The 26,019-nt window shown below is 51.7% G+C and overlaps 1 protein-coding gene across 1 annotated transcript in view; it reads left to right on the plus strand.

Moving 5' to 3' along the window:
- Positions 1-26,019, plus strand: part of OPHN1 (oligophrenin 1) — a 67,119-nt gene that overhangs the window by 27,091 nt on the left and 14,009 nt on the right. The window contains exons 4-17 of the mRNA XM_075720359.1: positions 1,440-1,511; positions 10,714-10,815; positions 11,845-11,955; positions 12,689-12,793; positions 13,774-13,903; positions 15,241-15,341; positions 17,493-17,584; positions 17,717-17,795; positions 19,093-19,126; positions 20,917-20,979; positions 21,894-21,968; positions 24,323-24,407; positions 24,849-24,907; positions 25,896-26,001. Coding sequence (XP_075576474.1) covers positions 1,440-1,511; positions 10,714-10,815; positions 11,845-11,955; positions 12,689-12,793; positions 13,774-13,903; positions 15,241-15,341; positions 17,493-17,584; positions 17,717-17,795; positions 19,093-19,126; positions 20,917-20,979; positions 21,894-21,968; positions 24,323-24,407; positions 24,849-24,907; positions 25,896-26,001 — 1,214 coding nt within the window. The remainder of the gene's footprint in view (positions 1-1,439; positions 1,512-10,713; positions 10,816-11,844; positions 11,956-12,688; positions 12,794-13,773; positions 13,904-15,240; positions 15,342-17,492; positions 17,585-17,716; positions 17,796-19,092; positions 19,127-20,916; positions 20,980-21,893; positions 21,969-24,322; positions 24,408-24,848; positions 24,908-25,895; positions 26,002-26,019) is intronic.

Genomic DNA, 26,019 nt, shown 5'->3' on the forward strand with positions numbered 1-26,019 from the left:
AGGGTCGTATCCCCTTCTCTCCCTTCTCCCTTCTCTCCCCTTCTCCCTTCTCTGGAGCTCAGGAGACAGCCTGTCGCAGTGAACGTGGGGACGGGAAGAGATGGCAGGTCACGTCCCAGTGCCAGGGTGGAGCTGGAGCCAGTGATGCAAACTGGGATGCGTTTGCCTGTGGATTCATGGAGAGGGAGCGCAGACCGTGTCCCAGGAAAGCGTCTTTCAGACATCTGGCAGGACTGGAGGAGGCACAGGCAGGCTTTCCTTTCTCCCTAGCTGCTATTGTTACTGCTATTCTCTCGCTGTGACAGATAACCTGCTGTCATTCCTCTTCTGGCTGGATCTCAGGAGAAGGAAAGCCCATCATTTATTTGAGAGCCGTGTTGTTAGAGCCATCAGGCCCCGCGCTGTCTGTGGTGAGAAATGCCAGACCATGAGAAAGCCACGGCAGGGAGCCAGCCCCGGCTCTGCCTTGTGCTCGCATGCGCTTGGGGCCTTCATCTCGCCTTCTCCGAGAAGCAGCTCCTGCCCGTCACGGCCTTGCTGAGCTCTTACGGGTTGGTTAGCGGTGGAAAACAGCTCGTTTCAGGAGTGCGGCAGCCGCTTTCTGGCAGTGCACTCACCAGCATGAGCATCTGCTGTGTTCGCTGGGAGATGCTGGCAGCTCGACATGTCCCTGCCTCGGGATTTTACTCGCCCATCTCGGCTTTGCATTGAAGACAAGGGTGGATGCTGTCGTGGAAGTGGGGCTAGTGCAGTGGCGTGCCTGGGTGGCCGGAGGGAGTGCGGCCGGGTTGTCCGGAGCAGAGGAGCCATCGGCAGCGGCAGAGGGCAAGCGGCTGCAGCAGCACATCTTCTCTGCTCCCTTCCCTCCCGTTAGAGCAGGCAGGGCAGCTCGCTGTGGGTAGGGACCCAGCTGAGCTGACAAGTAAGTAGCAGCCTGCAGTGCGCTTTGAGAATATATTTGTTCTGTTTTGTGCTTCTCGGAGAGACAAACAGCCAGCCTTGCCTCCTGGGGCTGCTCCTAGTGAGGGCTCACCCGGCAGCCAGCGTACTTTGAACATCAGTTCTCTCAGCCCTTGCCATGTCCGAGAGGGACAGCGGTTCTCTTAAAACAGGGTGGGTGGCAGGTGCTGTCACCGATGGGATTGGATTGTCCTGCGGAGCGCAGCCTGTGGCACAGGGCTGGTGGCAGGCTGGCGGAAACCTGTCATTTACAGAACGTCCCCGAAGCCTCGCGTGCCGTGATTGGGGTTTTCTGTGTATTGCAGGTGGGGAAACGTGGGTACGGATGGGTTAAGTGACTTCACCTACAGACAGAGAACAAGTTTGCAAGTCAGACACATTAAAGTCTGAGAGTTCTTGGCTCGTAGCCCTGCTCAGCCTCTATTTAGGAGAAAAAATCTGTGTCCTGTAATTAAACTGTTTCTTTCTTTATGCTGTAGGTACAAAACGCTAGTGATTTGCTGATCAAACCTTTGGAAAACTTTCGGAAGGAGCAAATAGGGTTCACCAAGGTAAGGCTTGATTGTTTGTTTGTTTTAAATTTAAACAGATTTGTTTTCTATTATTATGTTTGAATTCAGTTTTTTCTCCTGTTTTGGGGGGTTTTTTTTTGGTTGTTTTTAAAAAGTAGACAATTGTTGTAATACGTTTCAACTTCGTGCTTTCAGAAACTTCCCCATCTAATGCTGGCTTTCAGCTGCTGGCATGAGGTAGTCTGTGCTGTGACTTTTAGTCTGATTTTTCAATCATAAGAGGCTCCAAAACCTTTTCCTGAATTCTTTGGGTTCTCTTCTGGCCTGATTCCAGCACTGTCTCCGTCCTGAGTGAGGAGTGCTTGTTTTGACCGGTGATCAGGAGATACTCCTTGCTTCTTTCTCTCTTCTCCCCTTTGTTCATTCAGTGCTACTGAGAACAAAATACTTTCCATTGATAAGCGTGTGTTAGAGTGGGAGGGAGGAAGAGCAGCAGAGGCCGGCAGTCCAAACTTGATTATAGTCATAGGGCTTTTGTTATGAAATATTTAAATAAAGCATCTAATGAGTCTTTCAGATGGACCAAACTTTTAAAGAAATAAACTATAAAAAGCAAATTCTGCACATGTTGAGCAGAAAAGATTATTTTTCCCTTGTCTGCTATCAAGAAGTCCAGGTTCCACATTACTCAGCGGCAGCTTGAAATGGGGCTGGCTCAGAACCAGCTCAGAAATGGAGATGTTTTGGAGAACACTTAGGGCTTGGATTCAGCCCAGCCCATCTGGAGTCTTTGACGTTTAATAAATACAGGATTTGAGAAACGATACTTGATCACCATCCTGCCCTTCAGAATCGCCCCGTAGAACCGTGCGTGTAGAACGCCTCTCTGAGAAGCCGCAGCAGTGTGAGCGTGGCAAAGGCGGCGGCCGCGGCCGTCGCTCTCGTGCTGGTGAAGCTGCCTGCACTTCCCCGCCGGGCGCAGGGGGAAAGAAAGCCTCCTCGCCTCCTTGCTGGCAGGTTTTGCAGCAGGCCGCCGTGTTACAAGCACGTGGACTGAGGGAAAACTCCCTCCTGATTGATCTGTCTGCATTAACAATAGGGCCAGCACATATTTAGAAGAGAGTCATGGGGAAGGAGTCATGGGGACAAGGTCAAGCTTATTTTCCCCTCTGTGTTTATGGAACACTTAAGTCAAGAGGGCAACGGTCTGCAAATGTTAAGATGACAGTATTAAAGTGTCTTTCAGGCTGTTTTCTTCTCGGGTAGCCCTTAAGGTATGTAAGGATCGCTTTGTCGACAGCCCGGAGCGCGCTCTGCTCCGAGCGCCGTGCCGCCTCCCGCCCACGGGTCGCGTACCCTGCCTCCTGCTCCGGAGCTGGCCGGTGCCCGGCTGGCAGGCACATGTCTCGGCACGGTTGGTGCCGTAGCCCCAGCAGCGGGGGTTCCAAGCGCTGGCATGGATTCACCCGGCAGCTTACAGCCCTTCCTCGGTCCCTGCTGACGGGGCAGGGTACTCCGGGTGGAGGCGTCGGGCAGTGACCGTAGCAGGAGGCTGTTCAGAAGCAGTTAGGAGAGATGGCGGAGGTAGGGATTTGTTGCAGGCGGCTTGGAGGGCTTTGTGGCTTGGCTTTGGTTTTTGTTTCTTGTGAGGAACACGAAGTGCAAAGGTGTTGGGGCACCTCGGTGAGAAAGGGCTCTGCCGTGGCTCAGCAGAAGCACTCGTGCGCAGGAGCTGGCGGGGGAGTGCTTCACACCCCCCGCGTTTGCAGGTGCGCCCATGCTGGCAAGGGATGCACGGGGAGCTAACGCCTTCTCCAACACCACCCTGCAGCCTGGAGTGGGTGCGAGTTTCGGAGTGAGCCCCAGCCGCTCCAGACCCTTGCCCTCCCTTCCGATGCTTTCCTGACAGGAGCCCGCGCTACACCGCTGGCCCAGGTCCCGCTGGGCTGCGTCCTCGGGGTATCGCCTCGGGCACAAAGCCTTCCTTCACTTGCCAGCCTGCAGAGCTCCTCCGGGTCATTCGCACCCCTCAGCAGAAGGCGTGAAATACAAATGAGGACTCCTCACAATGGCGCTCTGTCAGCGAGGGCTCCCGCTCCGTTTCTGCTGTGCTTCCACTGACTGGCATCAGCTGAGTGGATCCTTCCTGATTTACACCAGGGGGAGAGAGGCCAGGGCCGGGCTGTGGAGCAGACCAGAGACATGACACAGAGAGTTTGTGCCCTCTGCTTTCGTTTCCCATATTTTGGCAGAGTCGCTTTCTGTGAGATGTTTTCTGTTCTCGTTGCAAGATGCTGAAGCCAGATAGGAAGAGCCTTTGAATTGGGTCTTTGTGATGACTCTGGCTGGAGAGCAGCCAGTCGGTCTGACTAAGACATCTGAGTCTGCATTAACCCGTTTTCCCGGGGATGAATGGAGTCTCCTCGGTCAGATGGTGTGCTCCCCCGCAGGGGAGCCCCCGGGGTGTCACCAGGACCCGCCGCGGCCGCCCCCCTCCAGCCACCTTCCCCTGCTAGCCGCAGGCCGTGGCACTGTCGCTTTTCCCGTGACTTGTTGGTCAAGGTTTGTACGTGTAGACATCAGGAATAAAAGCGGAGGATCCGGGATCCCGAGCTGACCCGTTTCTCGGCCCTGGCCACGGAACCTTACTCTGTTCGAAAGCTAAAGAGCCAGTGAGGGTTCAGGGTGGAGGGTGCAGCACTGATTTGGTGAGCGTGTAAAGCAACCGGCGTAACCGAGGCTGCTGCGAGCGCTGGGAAGGGCACAGGTGGGATCGGGGAGGCGCAGGCATCGCTTCAGGGAGAGAGCACGTGGGGTGGTCCGCGGTTTCATTTCACGTTAGGTCACGGCGTGGAGGCTAGACTGCATGCTCAGCCCGCGCAGGCCATGAGCCCGGTGGAGTTTGTGCCATGTGCCCTCTCTGCTCGGCAGAAGCTCTTTGAGTCCCAGGCGTGGCTGGTGAAGCCGTGCCGGACCGCGAGGTTTGAAAATGAGCAGCGTAGCGTGTGGAGTGGTGGAGTTCTTGATTAGCAGGGTAATTAGAGATGTGCTCGCTGCAAACGGGAACGCGAAGCGGGATGGTAGGACTGGTTGTGGCCCGAAGCCCCAGACGAGCACGGTGTTGCTTCGCGCACGTTCCTCATGATCTGCAGAGCCGCGCGGCAGAGCGATGCCAGCGTTTTGCAGCAGACGCAGCTCTGCAGCAGCCCGAGGAGAGCCCGTCCTCAGCCTCCCGCAGGACAGACCGCGGCGGGGCCGGGGCCGAGCTCGGGGCGCTGCCGCGGGGTCCGGCACAGGGACGGTGCCCGCCCGCAGCCTCCCGGCAAAGCCCTGGGCTGTCAGCTCGCGTGCCGCGGGCCAGCTCTCTTCTGGCGTTGGGGTACCTTCATTAAATTCCACCTGGAAGGAGACAGGGTTTTGGTTTTCATTTTTGTTTGTTTTTTTAAAAGCAAAACAAAAACGAAAACACAAAACAAAGTCAAAGGGGAAAAACTTGTTTGGACTCATTGTAAGGTGCGGGGGGGGGAATGTTTACTACGCTCTGGGATGCTGAATAAATGCAGTGGTTTTCAAAAAGTTCTTACATAGGAGATAACACGTATTCCTAAAAGCACTTAGTTGGTTCTGTTACTAATATTTCTTTAATAATAATTTTAAAAGAAAGGGAGGATAGTAACTTCTCCTTGCTTTCATCTCTGTGGGAGCGAGATCTAAGGAGCGTTTGAGAGAACGCAGTGGGGAAAAAGACCGGGTTAAATTGAGTGTGGTTTTATAGAAATGCTCTTTCTACACCCCTCAACAGCATTTTGCTTTTTAGAAATTACCTTTTTTTTGTATTAACTGCTGACATAGCATAAAAATTAAACTCAGGCATGAAGTATTTTTTTCCGTATGAACATACTTCTCTTTTTCCCGTTTCTTCCCTCTGCCGTTTGCCAGATGAGGCTGCAAGCGGAAGCAGAACCTGCTGCCCAACTCGTGCCTTCATCTCCTCTCCAGCCACAGCTTGTGGTTTCCCCAAACTGATTTGGGCTTTGAATTTATTCAGTGCTGTCATCTTTATCGAGTGATGGTGAACACATCACCGTGTGCGGTCATTACTCGGTGTCCGTGTCGTGAGCGCGGTAGCTCTGCTGCGATTTCAGCAGGATTATTGTTGCTTTCATCAAAACGGGGCATGCTGGGGCGGGAAATGCAGCAGAAGTGGATTCGTTTAATATTTACAGGCTTTCAGCCTGCGGTGTTTCCCAGGCTCTGCTCAGAGGCAGCAGGGACGGAGGCGTGCGGGCAGGGGGGAGCCCAGGAGCACCCGGCGCCGGCTGCGCGCCCGTCTCCCGTTCACGGCCAGCTGCATGTCCTGCTGGGCGCTGATCCTCCACCCGAACCCCTGCACGTGTGTTCCAAGGTGGAGGCTCCCAGCAGGCAAAGTGCGTTTCATTTTGTTTCGTTTTGTTTTTCTTTAAGAAGAAGAGAAGTAGCCACGTGAGCTGGGTTCCTCGCTCGCAGCTCACTGCCTCTTCTAGGATGGGAAGTTCAGAGGATCCTAATTAGCAACTAATGGTTAAGGGAGAGTTTTGGCAAGACCCTTTCCCCCTTTATCCCCTAGTCCCCGGCTGCTCCATCTCTTGCTCAGGCTGGAACTGAGCGGCTGCCGAGGGGCTCTGGCTTTGCCAAGCTCCCGGCAGCAGCCGCCGGTGAGCAGGGCAGGACCCCGCAGACGCGCAGCTAGCCGAAGCTGCTGCTGGACTGACCGCTGGACTGGGCAGCCCCTGCTTTTCCGAGGACTCTGGCTCATTTCTGGTTAAAGCAGCATCTGCTGAAGCTCAGAGAGCGAAGCTTTCGAAGAGCACCCTGCTTGGCTGCTGGGTGACTCTGCCTGCGTTCAGGTGAAATCGGCTCGGTTTCTCTTGGTGAGCAAATAAATGAAAGTTGGGTGGCTCCTTGGAGTTGGCAAATCCTAATGGGAAGGTAATGCTGTCCGTCGCTGAATATTCATGAGGAACTAATTTGTGCTCATGTTTCCAGATTGTGCTTCAGTCCGGGTGGGTTTTTTGTGTTATTTTTTGTCTTGGCTTGCTCTGTTCAGCAGCCAACAAGCTGTTAGAAGCCTTGGCTTGACAATCAGGAGGGATTTGTAGTTCACCCTTTTGCTTTTCAGTTATATGTTAATTAACCAGAGTGGGAAATGATTGGCAAGCCCCCTTTTAGTGGCCAAAAATGCCGTTTTGCGCTGCACCCCTTTCCGCACAGCAGCAGTTCTCCTGCGGGAGAGAGCCGTGCCCCACACACTGGTGTCCCTCTCGGCTGTCATTCCCGATTCCCTCGATCCCCAGGGAGAGCTCGGCGCTCCGCAGCCCCGGCACAGCTGTGTGCCCCTGCCTGCCCGTAGGCGCTGGCAGAGGAGGAGCACTCCCTGAAGGAGTTGCTGTCTGGCCTCCAAGCTCCTGCTGCAGAAAAAGCTCTTCCATTGCTCCCCCAGGCTTTTTCTTTCTTTTCAGCTATCTTTTCCACTGCATGATGACCCTCTGCTGCAGGGCGGGCTGCGTCTTCCCGCCCGTGCGAGCTGGTGGCAGAGCTGCTGCATGGGTCCTGGTTTGTGGTCTCCCTGCAGCTGCAGGCTCGTGTTCTTGTAGCCGTCTGCACGGGCACCATGGCCACCCACAGCTCGTGGTCTCCCTCGTGGGCTTGTGTTCTTGTAGCCATGTGCATGGGCACCACGGCCACCCACAGCTCGTGGTCTCCCTCGTGGGCTTGTGTTCTTGTAGCCATCTGCATGGGCACCACGGCCACCCACAGCTCGTGGTCTCCCTTGTGGTCTCCCTCGTGGGCTTGTGTTCTTGTAGCCATCTGCACGGGCACCACGGCCACCCACAGCTTGTGGTCTCCCTCGTGGGCTTGTATTCTTGTAGCCATCTGCATGGGCACCACGGCCACCCACAGCTCGTGGTCTCTCCTGTGGCTTCGTGGTCCTGTGGCCATCTGCACGGGCACCACGGCCACCCGCAGTGATGTCACCTCTCCTGAGGACAAGATGCTCATCTCGCTGGGAGCCACGCGCTGCCAGGCTGCTGCATCCAGAAGCACGTTCCCCCTGCCCTGCCCGGCACCGCTCCCCTGCCTGCGGGCTCTGCCGTGCCCGGCCACAGCAGCACCAGGCTGCGGTGGGCGGCTGCTCCCTCGCCCTGCGCTTCTCCACAGCTCGCGGGGCAGCTGAGCAGCCGCCCAGCCGGAGGGTGGGAGAGGTTGCTCCCTGCTCTGGGCTGGAGCGTGGCTGCTGTCCCTCGTGGCCGCTCCACAGGGACGGCTCGGGCACCCTACGCGTGCTGCTCGCCGGCGTCGAGAGGCAGGACGGGGCACCCGGAGCGGCACCTCGAGCGCGGGAGCGTGCCTCGGCCCCTCTCCTGCTGCGCCTTCAGCTGCTGGCCCGCGGGTCCCCTGAGGAGCAGGGCTGGCACCGTCCCTTGCTGTGTTGAGAGACCACCCCTGCGGGATTAGCTGGGCTCGTTGGCTGGGTTCGGAGCTAGCTTTCCATCACCAGGGGATTTCGGGACCTGCTGCCGCATAGCCATCCTCTCTGAGATGCGAGAAGCTGGCAGCAGGAGAGGTGTGAGCTGCAGACCCGCAGCGCTGCGTCGGCCGCCGGTGCTCTCGGTGCAGCTGTGTTTCACCGCACTTCTGTGGCCTTGGGGTTTGGTGATGCCTCGTTACAGAAATGAAAACAAGCCTAGGTTCCTGGCTGCGTTAGACGTGGCATCTACTGGCACAGACAGACAATCCAGAAGTGTGACCTTACAGACGTGGTAATTGCTGCTTCGCAGACACTTTTGCTTCTCTGGGTTTGGATTTACTTATCAGGGATGTTAGTCACGAGGGTGGTGTTTTGTTTTGACAGTCCTTCCTGGCATTGGTTCTGCAGCTGTAGCGCTGCTTAAATTAGGTTTCACCCTCAGAGGACTCTCTGCTCCTCTGGATTTGATATGGATCTCTATTCTGAGGCATGAATTTGCTAACGCGGAGTTCAGTATCCCTGATATTGCAGAGGATGACACCAGAAGATATACTTCCCTTCAGGGGGCTTGTAATTACAGGGTCTCTGTAGGGCAGTAGATGTAATTACCGGGGCAAAAAGGTTTGCTGGCCTAAGCCTGCCCTACTCCAGACAGTTAAATATAGGCAGGGATATTCAAGTTGGCGCCTCTGCATTTTTCCATAGTAATTGTGCTTTCACAATAGCAATGTGCAAGGATTAGAGAAACAGGACTGTCTTGTGGAGTGAGAAATCCTTTTTGCAGGAAGGCAGCTGGCAGTAACGCTTGTCTGCCCTTTGAGGCGCCTCCAAGGAACCCGTGCCCACCAACACGAGCCTGGGTGCTGACAGCAAGCTGTTCCTCCAGCAAAGGCCGAGATGGCTACTGCCAGGGGCTCCGCCCCAGCTGTGAGCGCCTTTGCCCTCTGACAGGTGCTGCCCGCGATGGGTAACATGGGGAGCTGTGCAAGCTTCACGTGCTCCAGTAAACAGCCTACGAGCATCTCCGGGTGTGTGCCCACCTGCCCACCACAAAACAACCTTTCCTCTTGCAGAGGCAACACAGCAGGAGCCGCTGTGAGCAGGGGGCTGAGAAGAAAGCAGCTGGTTCGGCAGGGGCCAACCATGCTGAGCCAAAGTACCAGTTTTGGGAGACCCCAGACGTCCCGCTGAGGGGGGACACCCATTAGGCAGATGGACATCCCGTTAGGCAGACTGAACAGTCCATGCAAGTGGAATGGGGAAGCAAAACTTCATGGCATGAGAACTGACTAAAAAAAGAGAAAGGATTTTATTTAGGAAATGCAGCTTCAAACTTTGTGGTCACTGCTGAATTTGTGAGGAAAATAACTAATATCAACCAGTCTGGCAGAGCCCATCTGCTCTGTTTCGTGGTGGCATTGGTGTGCGTTTGCTTATTTGTGAATTTCTGAACGGGGGCAAGAAAACAGCATTTCAGAACTTCTAGGAGATCAGTGTTGAAAGATACCAGTAATTCTACAGGAGGTTGGGATGACCCTGCTTTCCAATTTCTTGAGCTTTCAAAAGCTAGACAGAATTTGGGCATCCTAGACGTACCCTGTAGTATGTATACACTGGTCCTCAGCTACTTGGACCTGGCGCTGAGGCTGCTGCCTGGCTGGAATTTCCTTATTTTAGCAATTTAACTGCCTCTGAGCAATCACTGATGGCTCAGTTACCATCTGATGTGGGTATTTGTCAACCTGGCTTCTACTCATGGTTGTTTCTTGATTGCCAGAGTCCTCTGTGGTTTCACAGTCGTAAGGCATAAGCAAACGACCAGCTCCTCAGCTCAGCTTCTCTATTTTTGCTCTCGTTCTGGACATTTACCCTTCCAGGTTTGTCAGTGCAAACAACTCTTTGTTATAGTGATTCCTTCACAAAGTCTTTCTTAACGAATCAGTCCACGCTTCGTGTTTGCGTGCCCGTGGTAGGCATGTTTGAGATGTACAGTAGGTCAGTGAGAACCAGACCATCTGCATGGGACCTCCAGGAGGTGAAGTCTTCACGTTGTGTATTGTAAAACAGCTATGCCTGAGGCAGCATTCCCCGGGGCTGTATTCCGGGTGGGCGCTACACAGTAAAACTTGTGTAAGCTTTGACTGCAAGGTTAGTGATCTCTCTTTCCGCCACCACTAATAAAGAGACTGTGACTTCCCTCCCACGTACTGCCCTTCTTGTCTTCTGCTTTCGTTCTGATATTTTTCAGAAAAACATAATAAAAGCTTCGAAACAGAAAATTGCCAAACTCCTAACAAATCTCTTTGTATCCCAGACATATCTTTGACATTAAACTATTTGCCCAGTTGTTTCTGAACTACGTGAACAGCACAGTAGCAAATGGTGAATAGGTTTTTGATGTATTAGTATGTCTCAAGTTTACTTGCATTGAAGAGATTGAGAGGGGAACGATACCTTGGCAGTGGGGCTTTTGCCACCATACTAACATGACAAAATACTTCAAGTGCCTGTGCCACGAAGTATTGCCAGAGGTTGGTCTTGAGCCATAACTAAATGCAGTGTAGGCAACAGACTGTGAAAGCAGAGCAAAAGGAAAGCGGTCTCCTGTTCTGGTTGGGTCAACCAGAATTTTTTTGTGGGAATACTGAATTGCACAAAGTATCTTGGCATTGTTGCATGTTCTTATCTGGAAAATGCCAATAACTGGTTCTGCTTCAACTCTTGCATCTACAGGAAAGAAAGAAAAAGTTTGAGAAGGATGGTGAGAAGTTTTATTCCATGCTGGATCGCCATTTGCATTTGTCTTCCAAGAAGAAGGAATCCCAATTACAGGAGGTGTGTATGGAGTTTTCTTCAGAGCTGGGTCCAGAAGCAACACCACCAGATGCTCTAGATCTTAAAAAAGGGGGAAAAAATCATCCCTTTCAGTAGCCAGTTGAAACTGATAAGCAAGTAAATCTACCTAAGGCCTAGATTCTCTGGATGAGACCAGGGAAATGGAGATTGTAGTTCTCCTTAGTGTATTGAACGGTAGTAGTGGCTTTAAGCATTGTCATCGCTTGCTCTCGTACGGTGTAGAGCAATGACCAGTTACACGGGCACAGCTGGGGATTGGCCACCCTTTCACCTGGCTCAGGGAACTGAACTGGCTGAAAAATAACTGGTTGTTATTATTTTTGCCAGCATAGTTTCCTGCCTAGCTCCTGGTGTTTGCAGGGGTGGCTGCGGCAGCAGGCCCACGGTGGCAGTGAGACGCAGGCAGAGGAGGGGGGCTGCCCCTTCCAGCTGCTGCTGCTGCCAAACGTGTTGCAACAAGAAGGGAAAGCCCCAGCTGCTCCAGCCCACATCAGAGTAGCTGGCTCAAATCACATCTGTCAAACCAGCTGTCAGATCAACCTACAAGCATCTTTGCAAGGCAAAATTTGTGTAAGCTGTGGTAACGTGGCGTGCCACGTTGTCCTACCTGGTGCTGCAGCTCTGGAATTGCTGGTTTCAGGTCACAGCTGGAGTCAGGTGAGAGGATTGTGGCAGTGGCCTTCTCACCAGTGCAGGGCTGCGGGTGGAGAAGGAGCTTATGCTAAAATAACAAATACGCTTCAGGAAAGCCTTGTCCTTGCAGAGTGGGGTGAGGTTCTGGATCCATAAATGAAAGGCAACCAGAAAAGGGCAGACCTGAGAAGAACGGCCAATGCTCCAGTCTTCCGGTTCTGTGCAAAGTGTTCAAAACCTGGGCCAGACACCTTTGGCAGGCTTTTTCTTAAGTGAGGAGAGAACTATTTATGGGCTGACAGACAAAAGCTAGTCAAATATTGTCAAGCTAGATGTGATGTATTTTCTTTTTTCACCTCTCCCTCTCTCTTCCAGGCTGACCTTCAGGTTGACAAAGAGAGACACAATTTCTTTGAGTCCTCCCTCGAGTATGTGTACCAGATCCAGGAAGTACAGGAAAGCAAGAAATTCAGTATTGTTGAACCGGTAGGAGCTTCCTTTTCTTTCAGGCCTTCTTGTTTGATGCTCGCATATGCTGACTTGCTGACAGTTGCGGGAGGGGATGAGTTACCAGGTTGGATTTGGTCCTCGGGAGTCTTCTGATGGAGCAGGAGTTAATCTTGCACACTTGGATTGCTGCAGCTTAACAGCCGTAGTGGTGTTTGCTGGAGCACCGTGAAGCCACAGACTTGTTTCTCATGTCTCTAAGTCGATCCTGAGGAACAGGCTGGACGCTGTAGGTAGCTAGAGGTCTTGTTACGAATTGTCTTGGACACCTTGTGTTTGGTAAGCATTAGCTATATTCAGAGGGAGAGAGTTGTTGCCTGGTCTGCTTACCTGTCACGGCACAGGCTGCAGCGGTACCAGCTCGTGGCTGTGTACAGGGAGCCTGCCCTGGGGGGGTGGCTCTGCCCTGGCACTGGACGCAGCTGAGCGTGGGATCGTGTAGGTCTCACAGACGAGCAGTCTGCAGATCTGCTCTTGTTCTCCCAGCAGGGTCTTTCATTTCGGGTGTGTTTTATTAAGACAGATGTGTGGGTGGTAGACCTGGGCTTTAGGGACATTGTGGTGGATAAGTCATACTAAGACTGGCATCACTCCAAAACTGGAAGAAAAAAATTTGTATATATAATTTCTGAAACCCCGCTTCCTGTCTATCTTTCCTCTGATTAGAAATATAGAAGAGAAGTTTAATCTGTGTCCTTTCCCTCCTTTGCAGGTGCTGGCTTTTCTCCACAGCCTCTTTACTTACAACAACCTGACAGTAGAGCTCACGCAGGATTTCCTCCCTTATAAGCAGCAGCTTCAGCTCAGCCTGCAGAATGTGAGTTCCTGCCCAGCTGAAGTATTTTTTGCATGTGACATCTACTGTTATTTGTATTGAAATGCCTCTGGTGGCAAGGCTTTTCCATGCAAAACAGACTGTCCATGTTTGCATTGTGGGAGGTGCAGATAAAGTTATTTCCTTCTCAGTTCTCGTGCATTTTCTCCTCTCCTGCACGAGAGAGTCTTCAGGTGCTATTACAGTGTTTTTCCTCTGTCTAGAAGGGGCTATTGCAATTGTGTCATTTAACCTTGTGCATAAACAAGCCTGAGAATTTCTTCCAATTTCATGAGATCGACATTGTACACATCTTCTAGAAAGGCCTCTAATCTTGATCTTAACGGTATCGGCTTACTAAATGCTTTGGTAAGCTCCTCCGCTGTCTAAGTATACTCATGGGGTAAAATATCTGTGTCCTGTTTTTTTATCCACAGTCTTTCATAGCTGGCCCTCGTTCCTGTGGAACAACAGCCATAAATCTGTGCCAAGCTGAGTTTGCTGCTGGCTCATTAATTGATCTAAGTGGTGTTCCATAAAAATGCCTTGATTTTGTATCCCATGTTGATGTGACTCTTTAAAAACGATTTCATGCCAGGCAGCGTAGCATGATCTTTTGAGGAGTCAACACCTGTGTTTGTAGGAGAATACGCCTGTTACCTAAACAAGGGTGCGAGCTTCCTTGTGCTCTACCTAGCCTTAAAATGTGCTAAGTTTCTTTTATTGAAAGAGCAAGTGTCCTCCCAGTCATGATTCAACACCATTTCCACGCATGGTATGTTAAACCTTGTCTCTTCAATCATCTTTTAAGAGCCCAGTGTTCTTATAGTTGGAGCGTTCATGCGAATTTGTGGAGTGGCTTCCACATTTTCTACATTGGGAACTGATTCATTTCTGCCAGAGCACCTCAAATTCGACCGGGGATACCTGAAACTCGCTCTTTGCTCATGTTCAAATGTGCTTCTTTTTGTTTCTCTTAACAGACAAGGAATCATTTCTCCAGCACACGGGAGGAGCTGGAAGACCTGAAGAAGAGGATGAAGGAAGCCCCCCTAACCTGCAAGCTACCTGGGCAGCCGACCATTGAGGGCTATCTGTACACTCAGGAGAAATGTAATGGCTTTTCTATGCACCTGAATACGTTACAGAACATGTAAGCCTGGGCTGCCCTGCTCGTAGCCCTGCTGCGCGTGGCTCCCGTGCCCAGGCCAGCTTTAGCCATGGCGTCACCATGAGCCGTGCTGCACGGGGTGTCACCGCCTGCCCGTGCACAGGGTGCCTGGGGAATCACCGGCAACTTTAGCTGCCAGCTTTCTCAGCAGTGGTACAGAGCTTTCTCCGGGTTACATGAGCCATGTAAGCAAGGAGCTAATTGCCCTGCGCTCAAATTAGATGAGATTTATTACTCCGTTGTAGCACTGGAGAGGCCAGAGCTCTGGCAGATTGCACCTTGGCTGCATTTTATCAGAAGGAATCTGGTGTCCTGCCCAGCTTCCCTCTTACAGCGTCTCTGAGGGCACCTGAGCACAGCTGAAGTGTTAACTGGCGATGAGGGTTAAGCTGCTGAGGGCAAAACTTGTGATTCTGTGCAGAATCAAATCAAACCAAATTCAGTCTTTTACAAATACTCACTGTAGCTCTCCCTGGCCATGCAAGCATGAACACTCAGGGGACAAAAGCCTGTGTGCAGAGCTGTGGCCTCTGAGTCTACAGACAACTTACTTTGTGAGCAGTTATTTTCTGGATTATATATACAAATGTATTTATACATATATTTGTATGTATGCTTATCCTGCTTTTAAAAGAAAGCACATAGGCAGGGATTTTAGACCACAAACGAACGTTGCATGTTCGTGCATGCCAATGACTGTTTGCTGCCTCTATGTTTCCCCTATAAATTGAGTATGAAGAGAGTTGTTCTTCCTGACAACTGCAATTTAAAAAAAAAAAAATACAGAAAAAATATCAGTTGAAGTATTTCATATAAAGGGTTGGTCTTCACGTAAGACAACAAAGAAAAATGACAATAAATCTAGTGTGATATAAATAGGAACTTTAGAGTGGTTTAAAGATGCTGTTGTCTTTACTGCCAAGTTTTCATCAACAGGAAAAAATAGTGGTGTCTATGTGAAACAAGCATTCAAGACACGTAGGATCCTGCCAGTGTAGCTCTTGGCTGGACTTGGCCAAACCAGCCTGGCTCGCGACCAGAGTCCCACAAACGCCCTTTCACCGGCAGCGTTGGGAGGGCACTGGAGGCAGCTGCCGCCCCACGCACCTCTCCTCCTCTCGCTCCTCCTGGCTCTTGCCAGTGGAGACGCTGGCAGGGGAGGTGTCCCCATGGCCATCCCCAGAAAAGCGCAGACGTGCGGGACACGCCGGCCATGCCCTGCCAGCTGTGTCTAGCTAAGGTGCCGTCTCTGACTTCAGCTTCCCGTCTGTTTCTGCAGGGGCGCTGGGCATCTCCTGGGTGAAATATTATTGCCAGTACGAAAAAGAAGCAAAAACCTTACGGATGACGCCCATAGACCAGAAGCCTGGAGCTAAGCAAGTGAGTTGTTTTCTTGGACGAATGTCTGCAAACATTGACCCAACTATCGGGTCTCACCTTCCATCCGCCCGCGTCCTCTCTTTCCGTAAGCAAACAGACATAGAAATGCCCTGTCCAGGGCAGCAGAGGCCAGCCCCGCTCTCGGGAGCAGTCGTCTGGCAGTGCCAGTCCTCAAGGCATGCTGACAGTGGGCTGCGGAAGGGCTCCTGGCCGCAGAGCAGAGGCGTGGGCTTCGTGTCCCCTCCCTGCCTGGCCGCACAGGCGGGTGGTTTGGTGCGAACTGAAGGAAGCACCTCTGCGAAGAGAAGTTTCACCTCCCGCTGTCCCAAATGACCCAAAGCCCTGCAGGGTTTGGCAGCAAAGGCGCAGGTTCACATAACGTGAGTGTTATTTGGGCAGCGGTGACTTGCAACTTTGGTCTAGTGTGAAATTTCTGCCTTTCTAGACCAGCTAATTTTTAAATATACCCATGCAAATTGGTGGTGAACCTGCAGCCTGATTTGCACATAGCCCTCTGGCAGTGATTGCAAGTACCTGAATTACTCAAGTTATTAGATGAATGCTTCCAAAAGCAGTATTTCTCTGCCTTTGCATGTTCGCACAGTCACTGCTTTGTGATTTTGATTTCTGTTCTCAGAACTGGTTACGTGTGAGCAGGACCGGTGTTAGGAGAGGAGGATAGGGCAGCAGTTGCAGCTCTAAACTGTGCAATAAGACAACGATTCGGGGAACTGCTTCTTTCACAAAATGCTTTGGTTTTTACCAGTGAGTGATGTGTCTGGGAGTTCCCTGCAGTTCCTTGGCGTGACAGAGGAGGGGTAGAATGCAGGCGTGGATGATGGAGCATGGCTCAGAGTACAGCAAGTGCATCCAGCTGAGTCTACCCGCCCTCCTCTGCCATGGAGCGACGTCCCCCAGGGACTTCCCAGTCAGGCATGCTGTTCTCTGGTTCATGATCTCATGGTCTGTTCTTTGGCAAACCTCTGCACGCTACAGCAATAAAATAATTTTTTTTTTTTTGGAAACCCTTGGTAGAGACCTTGGTAAAGAAACGTCCAAAACATTGACTGGAGAGATTTATTGCCTTCTCTGCCGTAAAGGTGTCTAGTAAGACCAATTAATGCAGGCAGGACCTTGTAAAAATGTAGATACGTCCCCTTCGCAAACTCTTGCAGCCTGGTAATCTGCACCTCTGGGTCACAGCTAGCCACACAACTTCAAATGCCACAATTACAAGAGGTGCTCTTAAAAGCCCCAGACGACCAGCACACGCACAAAACACAGCCAGGAGATTATCATCACGGCGTGTAAGCCGGACGTAACATTGGAGGAGGTCGTCCTTGCCGCTGGGCTGTCCTGGATCTGCTTGATCCACTTCTGCCAGAGGTCTTGCAGGCGCAGCAGCAGTGACAGCCGGGTGATGAACACGTTCCAGGTTTGCAGACTCAGCCCTGGGGTCTGGTTGGTTGGGTCTCCTGGGTGTCTCTTCAGCATTCCTGCAAAGCTGTGGAGATCTCACGATCACGTTACAAATTGCCTCTGCTGCAGAGTCCATTAATGCCCCTTTATTAAGGGTCATGAACGCAAAGGGCCAGAGCTCAGCCTCGCTGTGCTGGCCTTTCATCAGAGCGCATCTACTCTAGGTTTGGTCAGTTGATGTTCTTCTACAAGGTGTTTTGTGTAAAGCTGTTTGGCCCATGAATGCTATGGATAATTGGTAGCGCTGATCAGCCCTGATAAAAATTAGGACCCAACAGTGTCAGACGACAGACAAGCATGGTCCTGGCCTCAAAGCCCAAGCAGCTGCCTCGTGAGGTTTGTTTGTAGCAGTGTTCCTGCCCCGTGGAGGCACCTTGCTTGTTGCTGAGATATTTAGCGCTTGCTTGCAGGGTAATGCCGTGAAGTCCACAACGTTCTGTGGCTGAGGAGAGGAAGCCTGGCTCACAAAGCCTTCGCTCTCTGCCTTTGTTGATGGTGGGAAGACCCGCCGGTGCTGCTGGTACCAATGCCGTCGGACTGGCAGGGCACCCGCTGGCAGCCTGCTGCTCTGCGGGCAGTGCTGTGCTAGGCTGCAGCCAAAGGGTGCCAAGGAACCCAAAATCTTCTCCCGTATTTCTTGAATGTAATCTTGCCTTTCATTTTCTCTCCTAGGGCACCTTAGACCTGACACTGAAATCCTGCGTGAGGAGAAAGACCGACTCGATAGACAAAAGATTTTGTTTTGACATTGAAACTAATGAAAGGTGAGATGCTTAGTATTCAAACGGCCTCCAAACAGATAAACCCTGCAAACCTGGATGAAATCGCATTCTGCTGTTCATTAAAACCAACTTCTGCTTCATTTTCCTGCCTGTCCCCGGGTGAACTCTGCGCAGGTCTGGGACCATCACGCTGCAAGCGCTCTCGGAGGCCAATCGAAGGCTGTGGATGGAAGCCATGGACGGGAAGGAGCCGGTAAGTGTTCAGGGCGGTGAATGCGCTGCCGAGCACTGTCCTCTGCCGGCGGCTCCAGGGGAGGAGCAGTGGCACAGCCACTGGCAGGCTCCTTGTTGCAGCAGTCGCTTCGCTGCTGTTGCTCACCCCGTCACTCAGGCATCAGTTCAGCCACTGCACAGCCAAAACGGGGTTTTGCGCTGTTCGGCTCGCGGCACAGCTTGCAGCGGGGATTTTGGTTTTCCCCCTTTAAAGCTCTTGTACGTTCCCTACTTGTGCCAGACTGCCTTACTGCGGTCTTACTGGGTCTGGAGCGCTCAATGTTTCTGTCGCTCATGACTCGCTCTCCACAGCCCGCGGGAGGTGGTTTTTTTCTCTGTCCCTGCTCTGAGCAGCATTTGGAAAGTCTGGCCCATGGGAGCAGCCCCCCTGCACCAGTGTTCGCCCGCCTTTCTGTGCCTGCTGCCGTTTCCTTCCTTTGGGCTGAACAAAGCACAGGCTCCTGCATTCTACCACGCTTCCTCTAAATGGACAGCATGATGTGCAGTGCGGGAAAACCCATTTCTGGCAGCTCCCCTTGCCTTTGGAGAGCTGCCGTTCCCTCGGTGGGCTCGGTGAAGAGCGCTGGCAGTGCGTGCGCTTGCTGAGCTGCTCGGGGCTGTGTGGCCGCTGATGCGGAGGTGGGACGTGGGGTCAGGGAGGTGGGACACGGGACACGGGCACCCTCCGCAGCACTCTTCTCCTACTCGTTTAAAAAGGAAAGGACGCGGGATAGCGGAGGGTCAGCGTGCTCGTGCTGGGCAGCCAGGCACTGCGGGGATGTCTGGGGCTCATTTGGTTTGCGTGACATGTTATTATGTGTAAAGGATTTTTTGTTTTCTATCAAGAACGGCACCCGCTGTTTATTAGTAGTAAAAAAATAGAAAATTTATTTTTATATGGGCTGAAGGAATGTCTTGACGCTTGAATTTTTTAAAAGCCAGCAAACCAGCCAACCACAGCCCCTGCGTGCCAGACCGTCCAGTTGCCGTTTTTACAGGGCGTCTAAAGGACAAAGTTTCCTGTTCATTTTTGGGAGACCTCTTACCTAGAAATAGGTGCTCCAGTGAAATGTAGGAAGTCAGCAAAAACTTATTTATTGTGTAGATAATGGTATCTTGCTTAATTATAAAATGACATTTCTTTGGGAGATTGTCTGACTGCTTGTGATTGGCTTTGGGTGATTTATGGGGTGCTGCATTTTCTCTTGAAAATAAATACTGAATCACGTTGCATTATGTTTTTGTTTCTTCCTCCTCCATTCCCTTCCCTTTTTCAGATCTACCACAGTCCCATCACAAAACAGGAAGAGAGTGAGTCATTTCTGTTGCTGTTCTCTGAGCTGTCGAAGCTGTCCGGAGGCCGGGCAGTGTATTTCCTTGCAGATACACTCGTCCTTGATTTCTGCTGAACAGGCTGTGTTTTCCCTACATGGCAGCAGTGTAACTTCTTTCCCTTCCATCACAGTGGCTGATACTGAGGCCAGATAAGAATGAGTTGCAAATGGTAAAAGTTATTGATTGCAATGTGCAGTTGTTATTTAGCAAGAACTAGCGGGATGCGGCGTTCAGTTTGCACCTCTAAACCCCAAAATAACGGGGGGGGGGGGAAAGATCAGTGAGACATTTTGAGGACATTTAGCAAAGGTTGTAATAGGAAAATTAGTGGCATTTAGTTCCCCGGAGCTCCCATCCCACCACCTTGTCCCGTGTCTCCGCTCTGACAGGCGGGGGTGCCCTGCCCACCGCCCTGCAGCCCCCGGCGCAGGCTGCTGCCCCTTCGCCCTTCCCCGTTTCCAGCCCCTCGTGCTGCCCTGCAAAACACTGGGGCTGCATTAGCGGCGCGAAAACTTGCATTCTGTGTCTTAGAGCTTGCTGTTACCAGCACTTTAATTAGCTGACTTTAATGAGCACAGAGGTAGCGTTATCAGAGGCATAAGCGTGAAACCTGTTGTTTGGCTGTGTTTGCATTACGCGCCTGGAAAGAACGCGACGCAGTGTTTCGCAAAAGCAAATACACTCTATTTTTAATAGATTAGAGCTAGAAAGACTTCGAGTCATATTGTACCACTCAGTACCAAGTGGATCTGTGCTTAACGGTGTCTTTACTCATTCCTATGTTAGAGCTAAGATACGTCTGAGCTTTTCATTGCTCTTGCTCAGAGAAGAGAGAATCATTACAAACAACTTGCTGAAAATACAGTGATATCGTAGGATTCGCCAACACAGCCTGTGCTGTGACGGGAGTTGGTCCAGATGTGTCTTGTGGCTGTTTTTTCAAGTAGAGTGGTGTTTTACGGTTAAAAAAAAAAACCAAAACCAAGCCAACCACCCCCGCCCAAAAACCCTATAATTCACCACCCCAACCCCCCAAAAAAAACCCCAAAACAAAACCAACAACAGCATGGTCATTTAGGAGAAACTCAATATAAATGTTTGCACTGAACAGAAGGATATTTCACACTATAACTTGGACAATCCTTCCATATATCCCAGAAAAAACAGCAGAAGTAGTAGTGTGATTACAGAAGTTGAAATATGTGTATAAAAAAAAAATCCTGACTGTCTGCCTGCTTCATGATGCCTGCAAAACAGGCACAGAGATAGCCTGTGGTTAATGGGCTGGAGCAAAAGCCTGTGTTCTGCTTTACTCAGTGTATCAAGCTGTGTTGTTTTTGCTTTTTAATCTAGTTAAGTAGATAAGCAGAAATTACATGATCCTGTGATGTGGAAGAGCTTTAACTGCAAATTTTGCAGTGCTCTGGAAATTATTAATCAACTCCTTATCAGACACAAATTCACGTGTAGCGGGACTCTGATTTACGCTTTTATTATTAAAGACAGAAAGGCAGTAGGGAGTAATGCTGTAACTCAGAATAGACTCAAGGAAAAATGGGGAACGTATGGAACCAGTAATTCTTTGTCAGGATTTAAAGAATGCCTACGTTTTCATGGAGGGATGTACACGATGCAGATGCACGTGTGAACCCGGCTGTGCGCTGAGGCGCTGCAGCGTTGTGTGCCGAGCCCTTCCCAGAAGTTTTCCCCGGGGATCCGCGTGCCAGTGCTCAGGCAGCTAACCCTGCTTCTCTTCTTTGAAACAGTGGAGCTGAATGAGGTCGGCTTCAAGTTTGTAAGGAAGTGCATCAACGCAGTGGAAACGAAAGGTAAGGTGCCCGTCGTGGCATCGGGAGGTGCCGCTGTCCCGGCACGCGTTGCTCCCGCCGCCCAGAACTGAATTGCATTTTCTGCAGCACAGCACTGTTAGTTAAAAGTCGAAGTCTGTGTCATTGACTGAAGAATGCATGTCAGAGGAGTAGAAATCCTGCACGGTCGGGAATGTTGTACCAAATTCTGGTTAGGATTTAATTTCCGCCTTTATGCTGTTTTCATTCACTGGTTTCTCATCTTTGGCTCTGAGCAGACTCGTTGTTAGGCAGAAGGAGAGCAGCTCTGGAAGTCCCTCTGTACCGGGGGGACAGGCAGGGGTTAACTGGGGTACGGGGTTATTCAGACCCATTTTGTTAAAAGCAGCAGGACAGCAGCAGGCTGAGGGATGATAGCTCACCCTCTGGTCTTCCGTGAAACACCCGGCCTGTGCCGGCGTACATCGCTGGCGTGGGCTGTGGGACGAAGATAAATCACTCCGTAGGAGCCGGCCCCCCGGACTGCGGCAGGGGAAGGTGTTTGGTTCATTTCCAGAGCTTTTGGGGGATGTGGCCAGCCGAGCCCCGCTGCAGCCGGGAGGAGCAGGTGATGAGACCCTCCTCGCAGAGCCGGGCAAATACAGCAGTTCTGTCTTCCCTAACATTGGCTAATATTTTCAAAGAATCTGCTTAAACGCGTTTGCCTTCCGTGCCAATTTATTTGTGTTTTTATAAAAAAAACGCAATGTTTTTGCCTCCTGTGACCCTCCCCAGGGTGCAGGGGGACAGAGGCCGGGTGGTTCTGGGGGCAGCAGCGTTTCTGCGGAGCCAGCGCCCCGACAGCTGGGCGCGGAGTCCCGCTAGATGGGGCTTTGGGACTTCCCAGCAGCGGGGGAAGAGCCTTGGCTGACGCTCTGTGGCTTTCTCCTGCTTAGGGATTACTACGGAGGGCATCTACCGGACTGTTGGCAGCAATATTCAGGTGCAGAAGTTGCTGAATGCCTTTTTTGGTAAGAATTAATTTTTCCGTGCAACTAGATTGTCCTGTTTCTGTACTGTTTAAGAGGGACAGGGAGGATTGGGTTTCACAGTGAGAAATGTCCAGTGCGGCTGTGAATCCCCGTGGCCCCTCCGAGGCACATCTTCCCCTTCTTTTCTGCGCTTTTTTCTGCAACCCACTCTATTGCCTCTCCCTTTAAACTGCATTTATCTGTTTGTAGTGCAACCTGTATTTTAAGTTAAGCGAGCAGCAGTGAGATAAAGCGAGGCGGTGACCCTGGAGCAGTGGGAACGAGCCTGCTCCCATCACGTGCAAAAAATTGCTTAGGCATTTTGGAGTCATGTGCTGGGGACACATTCCTGCCGCAGGCCCGGGATGCGGGACGTCAGCCAAAGAGAGCTGAGCTCTCGCCCTCTCCTCCGTCGCCTGCACGGCCGGCAGCTCCCAGTCTGGGGCTGCAGGAGCTCCCGGTCGAGCTGCGGCAGCAGCGGAGGGGCCGTGGACAGCGGGGCTGCTCGCGCGGCCGGGCACGCATGGCGCAAGTTTGCCAGCATCGCCCGACAGTCGAGCCACAGCAAGAATCGTTGCTCGCCCAGCCATCACGGCTCCCTTCTCTCGGTAACAGCCTGCATCCCCACTCTTATTTAGGCAGCGGGAATGAGAACCAGAGCTGAAGGTCAGCACGCGTTAATGAGCGTGCGGGATGCTGAGGGCCTCAGCATTTGGGCAGCCCCTCCTGCAGCGCTGCTGCCAGGGAACTCGCCCGGCCGATGCTCTTCATGGCGAGGTGCCTTGTCCCACGGGTCCAGCACGGCCACCTCCCGTACCGGCCACGCAGACGAGTGCAGGGGACCCTTTTCCTCAGTGGGGTATCACGGAGAGCTGTACTGGGAAGGTGGCCTCCATAGGGAGGCTGTTAGCCTGGTTTAAGGTTTTCACCTGGAAGAACTGGGATGCCTCACTGTAGGCAAAGTATACATTAATAAGTCAGCGTATGCATTTCTGCTGTAAGCCTTTCTGTGCCCTGAACCTCGTATTTCGTACAAGCCTGTAAATTGGTGGGTAGTCTTTATATGAGAAACGGTTAACCCCCCTGCAGCAGGTTGTGGGGCTCAGCAGCGCTGCTCGGTGCTGGGACCTGGCCGAGGGCGCCGTGCCCCTGCCCCGTGGGACGTGGGGGCCAGGGCAGGCGCTGCGCCCGGCGGGTGAGCCCCGAGGGTCGCTCTCACGGGCGCCCGAAGGCTGAGCCATTCTTGCCGTCCCTGCCCGAGGGGCTGGACCTCAGGGCAGAAAGTACTCGGGCTCGCACCAGCTCCCTGCGCAGGCGTTAATGCAGTATTCAAAGGCTTTTGCTATTGTTTTTTACTATTGTTTAGTATTGCCTTTGCTATTGTTGTTGTTTATTAAAACAGCTGGTTTGCGCTGACATATAGCCGTACCCAGTTCCCATGGAGCCATGACTTCAGACAGCTCTCTGGTTACGCTTGCCTGATGATTAATGACTTAGCCTCAGGTTTTTTTGCTTCTTGATTCTCACCCTCCCTGTGAGTAGTTCTGTGGTTTTCTCCTCTGAACCCCACCAGTGCGTGGCTTTTCATTTCATTTATATGCATCGGTCTGGTTGACCACTTGCCACCCCACTGTGTACAAACTCGCGATGGAAAGTCCAACAACACAGAAATAATCGCTGCAGAAGGATTTAATCCTGAACTTCAGTAAGGAGACACGTTTTTTTGTACGCGTGTCTCTAGTCCTATTTCTTTTTTTAAAATAAATCATGCAGTTTATTTCTTTAGTCCAGCTGCCCCCTATCCTCCAACCACGTCCTTTACTTCATCGTACCGCAGAAACGATGTGGTTGTTCGGTGAGGGTAGGCAGGAGCAAAGCCTACTTCCATGTGCTGTGCCTCCTCCTCTCAGCTCCCTCCTCTCCACGCAGTGAGAGGAATGTTTCCAGAACAGCCTTCAGGGGAGTAGCTGCGAAGGAGGGATTGGAGCTGGACACATAGATTACTTTGGATATCAGAAAGCTTGTCTTGGATCTGTTGAAATGTGTTGTTTCTGCCAGTCTTGGCTGTGCTGGGAAAAAACAAACTATAGAGAATATGCCCTCACTAACTTCACCACTGCTTAAATGTTACCTTCTGCTCTTCCTTCGTCCCTAGTTAGCACTGCTCCTCAGCCTTTCCAAAATACAGACACTGGTACTGTTGTTCCGCTTTTCCCCACTGTGAGAATCAGCAGTTTGCTTCATGTGCTGCTGCAGCTTCACTTGTCTCGAGAGCATACCCTCCCTGAGGGTGTGCTATTTATTAACAAGCTCAAAACAGACCTTATTTTAAAGCCATTTTGTTCTTCCTTCAGATCCAAAATGTCCAGGGGACGTGGATCTCCAAAGCGGCGATTGGGACATCAAGACAATTACCAGCTCACTGAAGTTTTACCTCAGGTAGCACTGCAGGTCACACCTGCCCCGAGTGGGCAAGGGAGCTTGGGGCTGGTCCAGGTGAAATGCGGAGTGAGCTGCCAGATGGAAACGTCTGGCTGTTGGAAAGGGCAAAGGAGTGACAAAGGCTTTGGGGAGACAAATGGCTTTGGCTTTGGGGAGACGAATGGGTTTGGCTTTGGGGAGACAAATGGCTTTGGCTTTGGGGAGACGAATGGGTTTGGCTTTTGGTTTGGTTTGGGGGTTTTTGTGAGAAGTATGCCTGTTGTGGAAACCCCGCATCCTATGGGGAATGTTGTTTAAATAACACTGGCTGGTGGGGAGATGCCACCGGCAACCGCTGGTGCTGGAGGGCGAGCAGGTTTGCCCGTCGGTCCTACGAGATCCGTCACGAGCGGGTCGCGCTGCCCTGCCAGAGCTCAGTTTTCTTTCTGGTTATTGCAGGAACCTGTCTGAACCCGTCATGACATACAAGCTCCACAAAGAGTTGGTCCTGGCTGCCAGTAAGTCCTGCAGCTGCCCTGCCGACGGTCCCTAGCCCTGCCCTCCCCAACCAGTGCACGTCAAAACCACTTGACAGAGCTCCGCCAGCCCGACACCGGGGTGCCTGGCCGCTTTCCCCTATAGAAGGAGGAGTGACCCTCTCTTCTGGGTGCTTATTTGTGCAAGGGAGGTGGTGGTATTTCTTCCCTTCTTTCCTTTGCTATTGCAGTGCTCTTCCCTCTAACAGGGCTTCATGCTCACGGAGGGTCTGGAGAGCCAGGGGACGTCAACTAACCTGAAATCAGGTTGGAGCTCTGGAGAATTAATAACACTTGTTCTTTCTTGGAAAGGAAAATTTTCCACCACCTCCTGATTGTGCTTAAGCCCAAGATTTATTAGTTTCAGAACGGGTTAAACCAATGGTGGCTGAGTATGTGCAAAACGATAATCCCTTCCCTGCCCTCTGTCAGAAACTTGCACCATTAAGCTTCCCAGCTACCAAGATCCCACACTATTCTTTCCACACTGAGTATTTTATTGTTTCTTGATTATTTATGCTTCTAAGGGTGACCTCTTTGGGTCAGGGACTCAATTTTTTTTCCCTGCAGGGCATTTTACCGCGTTGTTCAGTGTTACAGCTACCAGGGCTGATAAGATACCCAGCAGAGAGGCCGTGTGCTCCCCAGGTGTGCTGGTGTGCGGCTGCGAAGGGGAGGACCCGGCCATGCCCAGCCTGTTTCCCAAGCCGAGCTCAGAGGCAGAGTGCGATCCTGAGCTCCCTTTCAAGCTTCATTTCTCCCTCTTTCCACTTCATTTTGTTTCTCACAATGATTACCCTGTTGCTACGTAATCTCACTTTCCTTCTGCTTCCCGTCACCGGGTTTGGCCAGCCAGCCCTACGCTGCAGAAGGAACAGCTCCCAGAGATTTTCTTTGGCTTTGTCTTTCTCTTATGTATGTACTTTGAAAGTGGTGGGCACAAACTTCTCTTTGTGTTACTTCTTTCCAGAATCTGAGAACCTGGATTACAGGCTGGGAGCCATTCATGCGCTGGTCTATAAACTACCTGACAAGAACAGAGAGATGTTAGAGCTCCTCATACAACACCTCGTCAAGTAAGCAGATGTTTTTCT

The sequence above is a fragment of the Pelecanus crispus genome, chromosome 13 (assembly GCF_030463565.1).
Source record: "Pelecanus crispus isolate bPelCri1 chromosome 13, bPelCri1.pri, whole genome shotgun sequence".
Taxonomy (NCBI): Eukaryota; Metazoa; Chordata; class Aves; order Pelecaniformes; family Pelecanidae; genus Pelecanus; species Pelecanus crispus.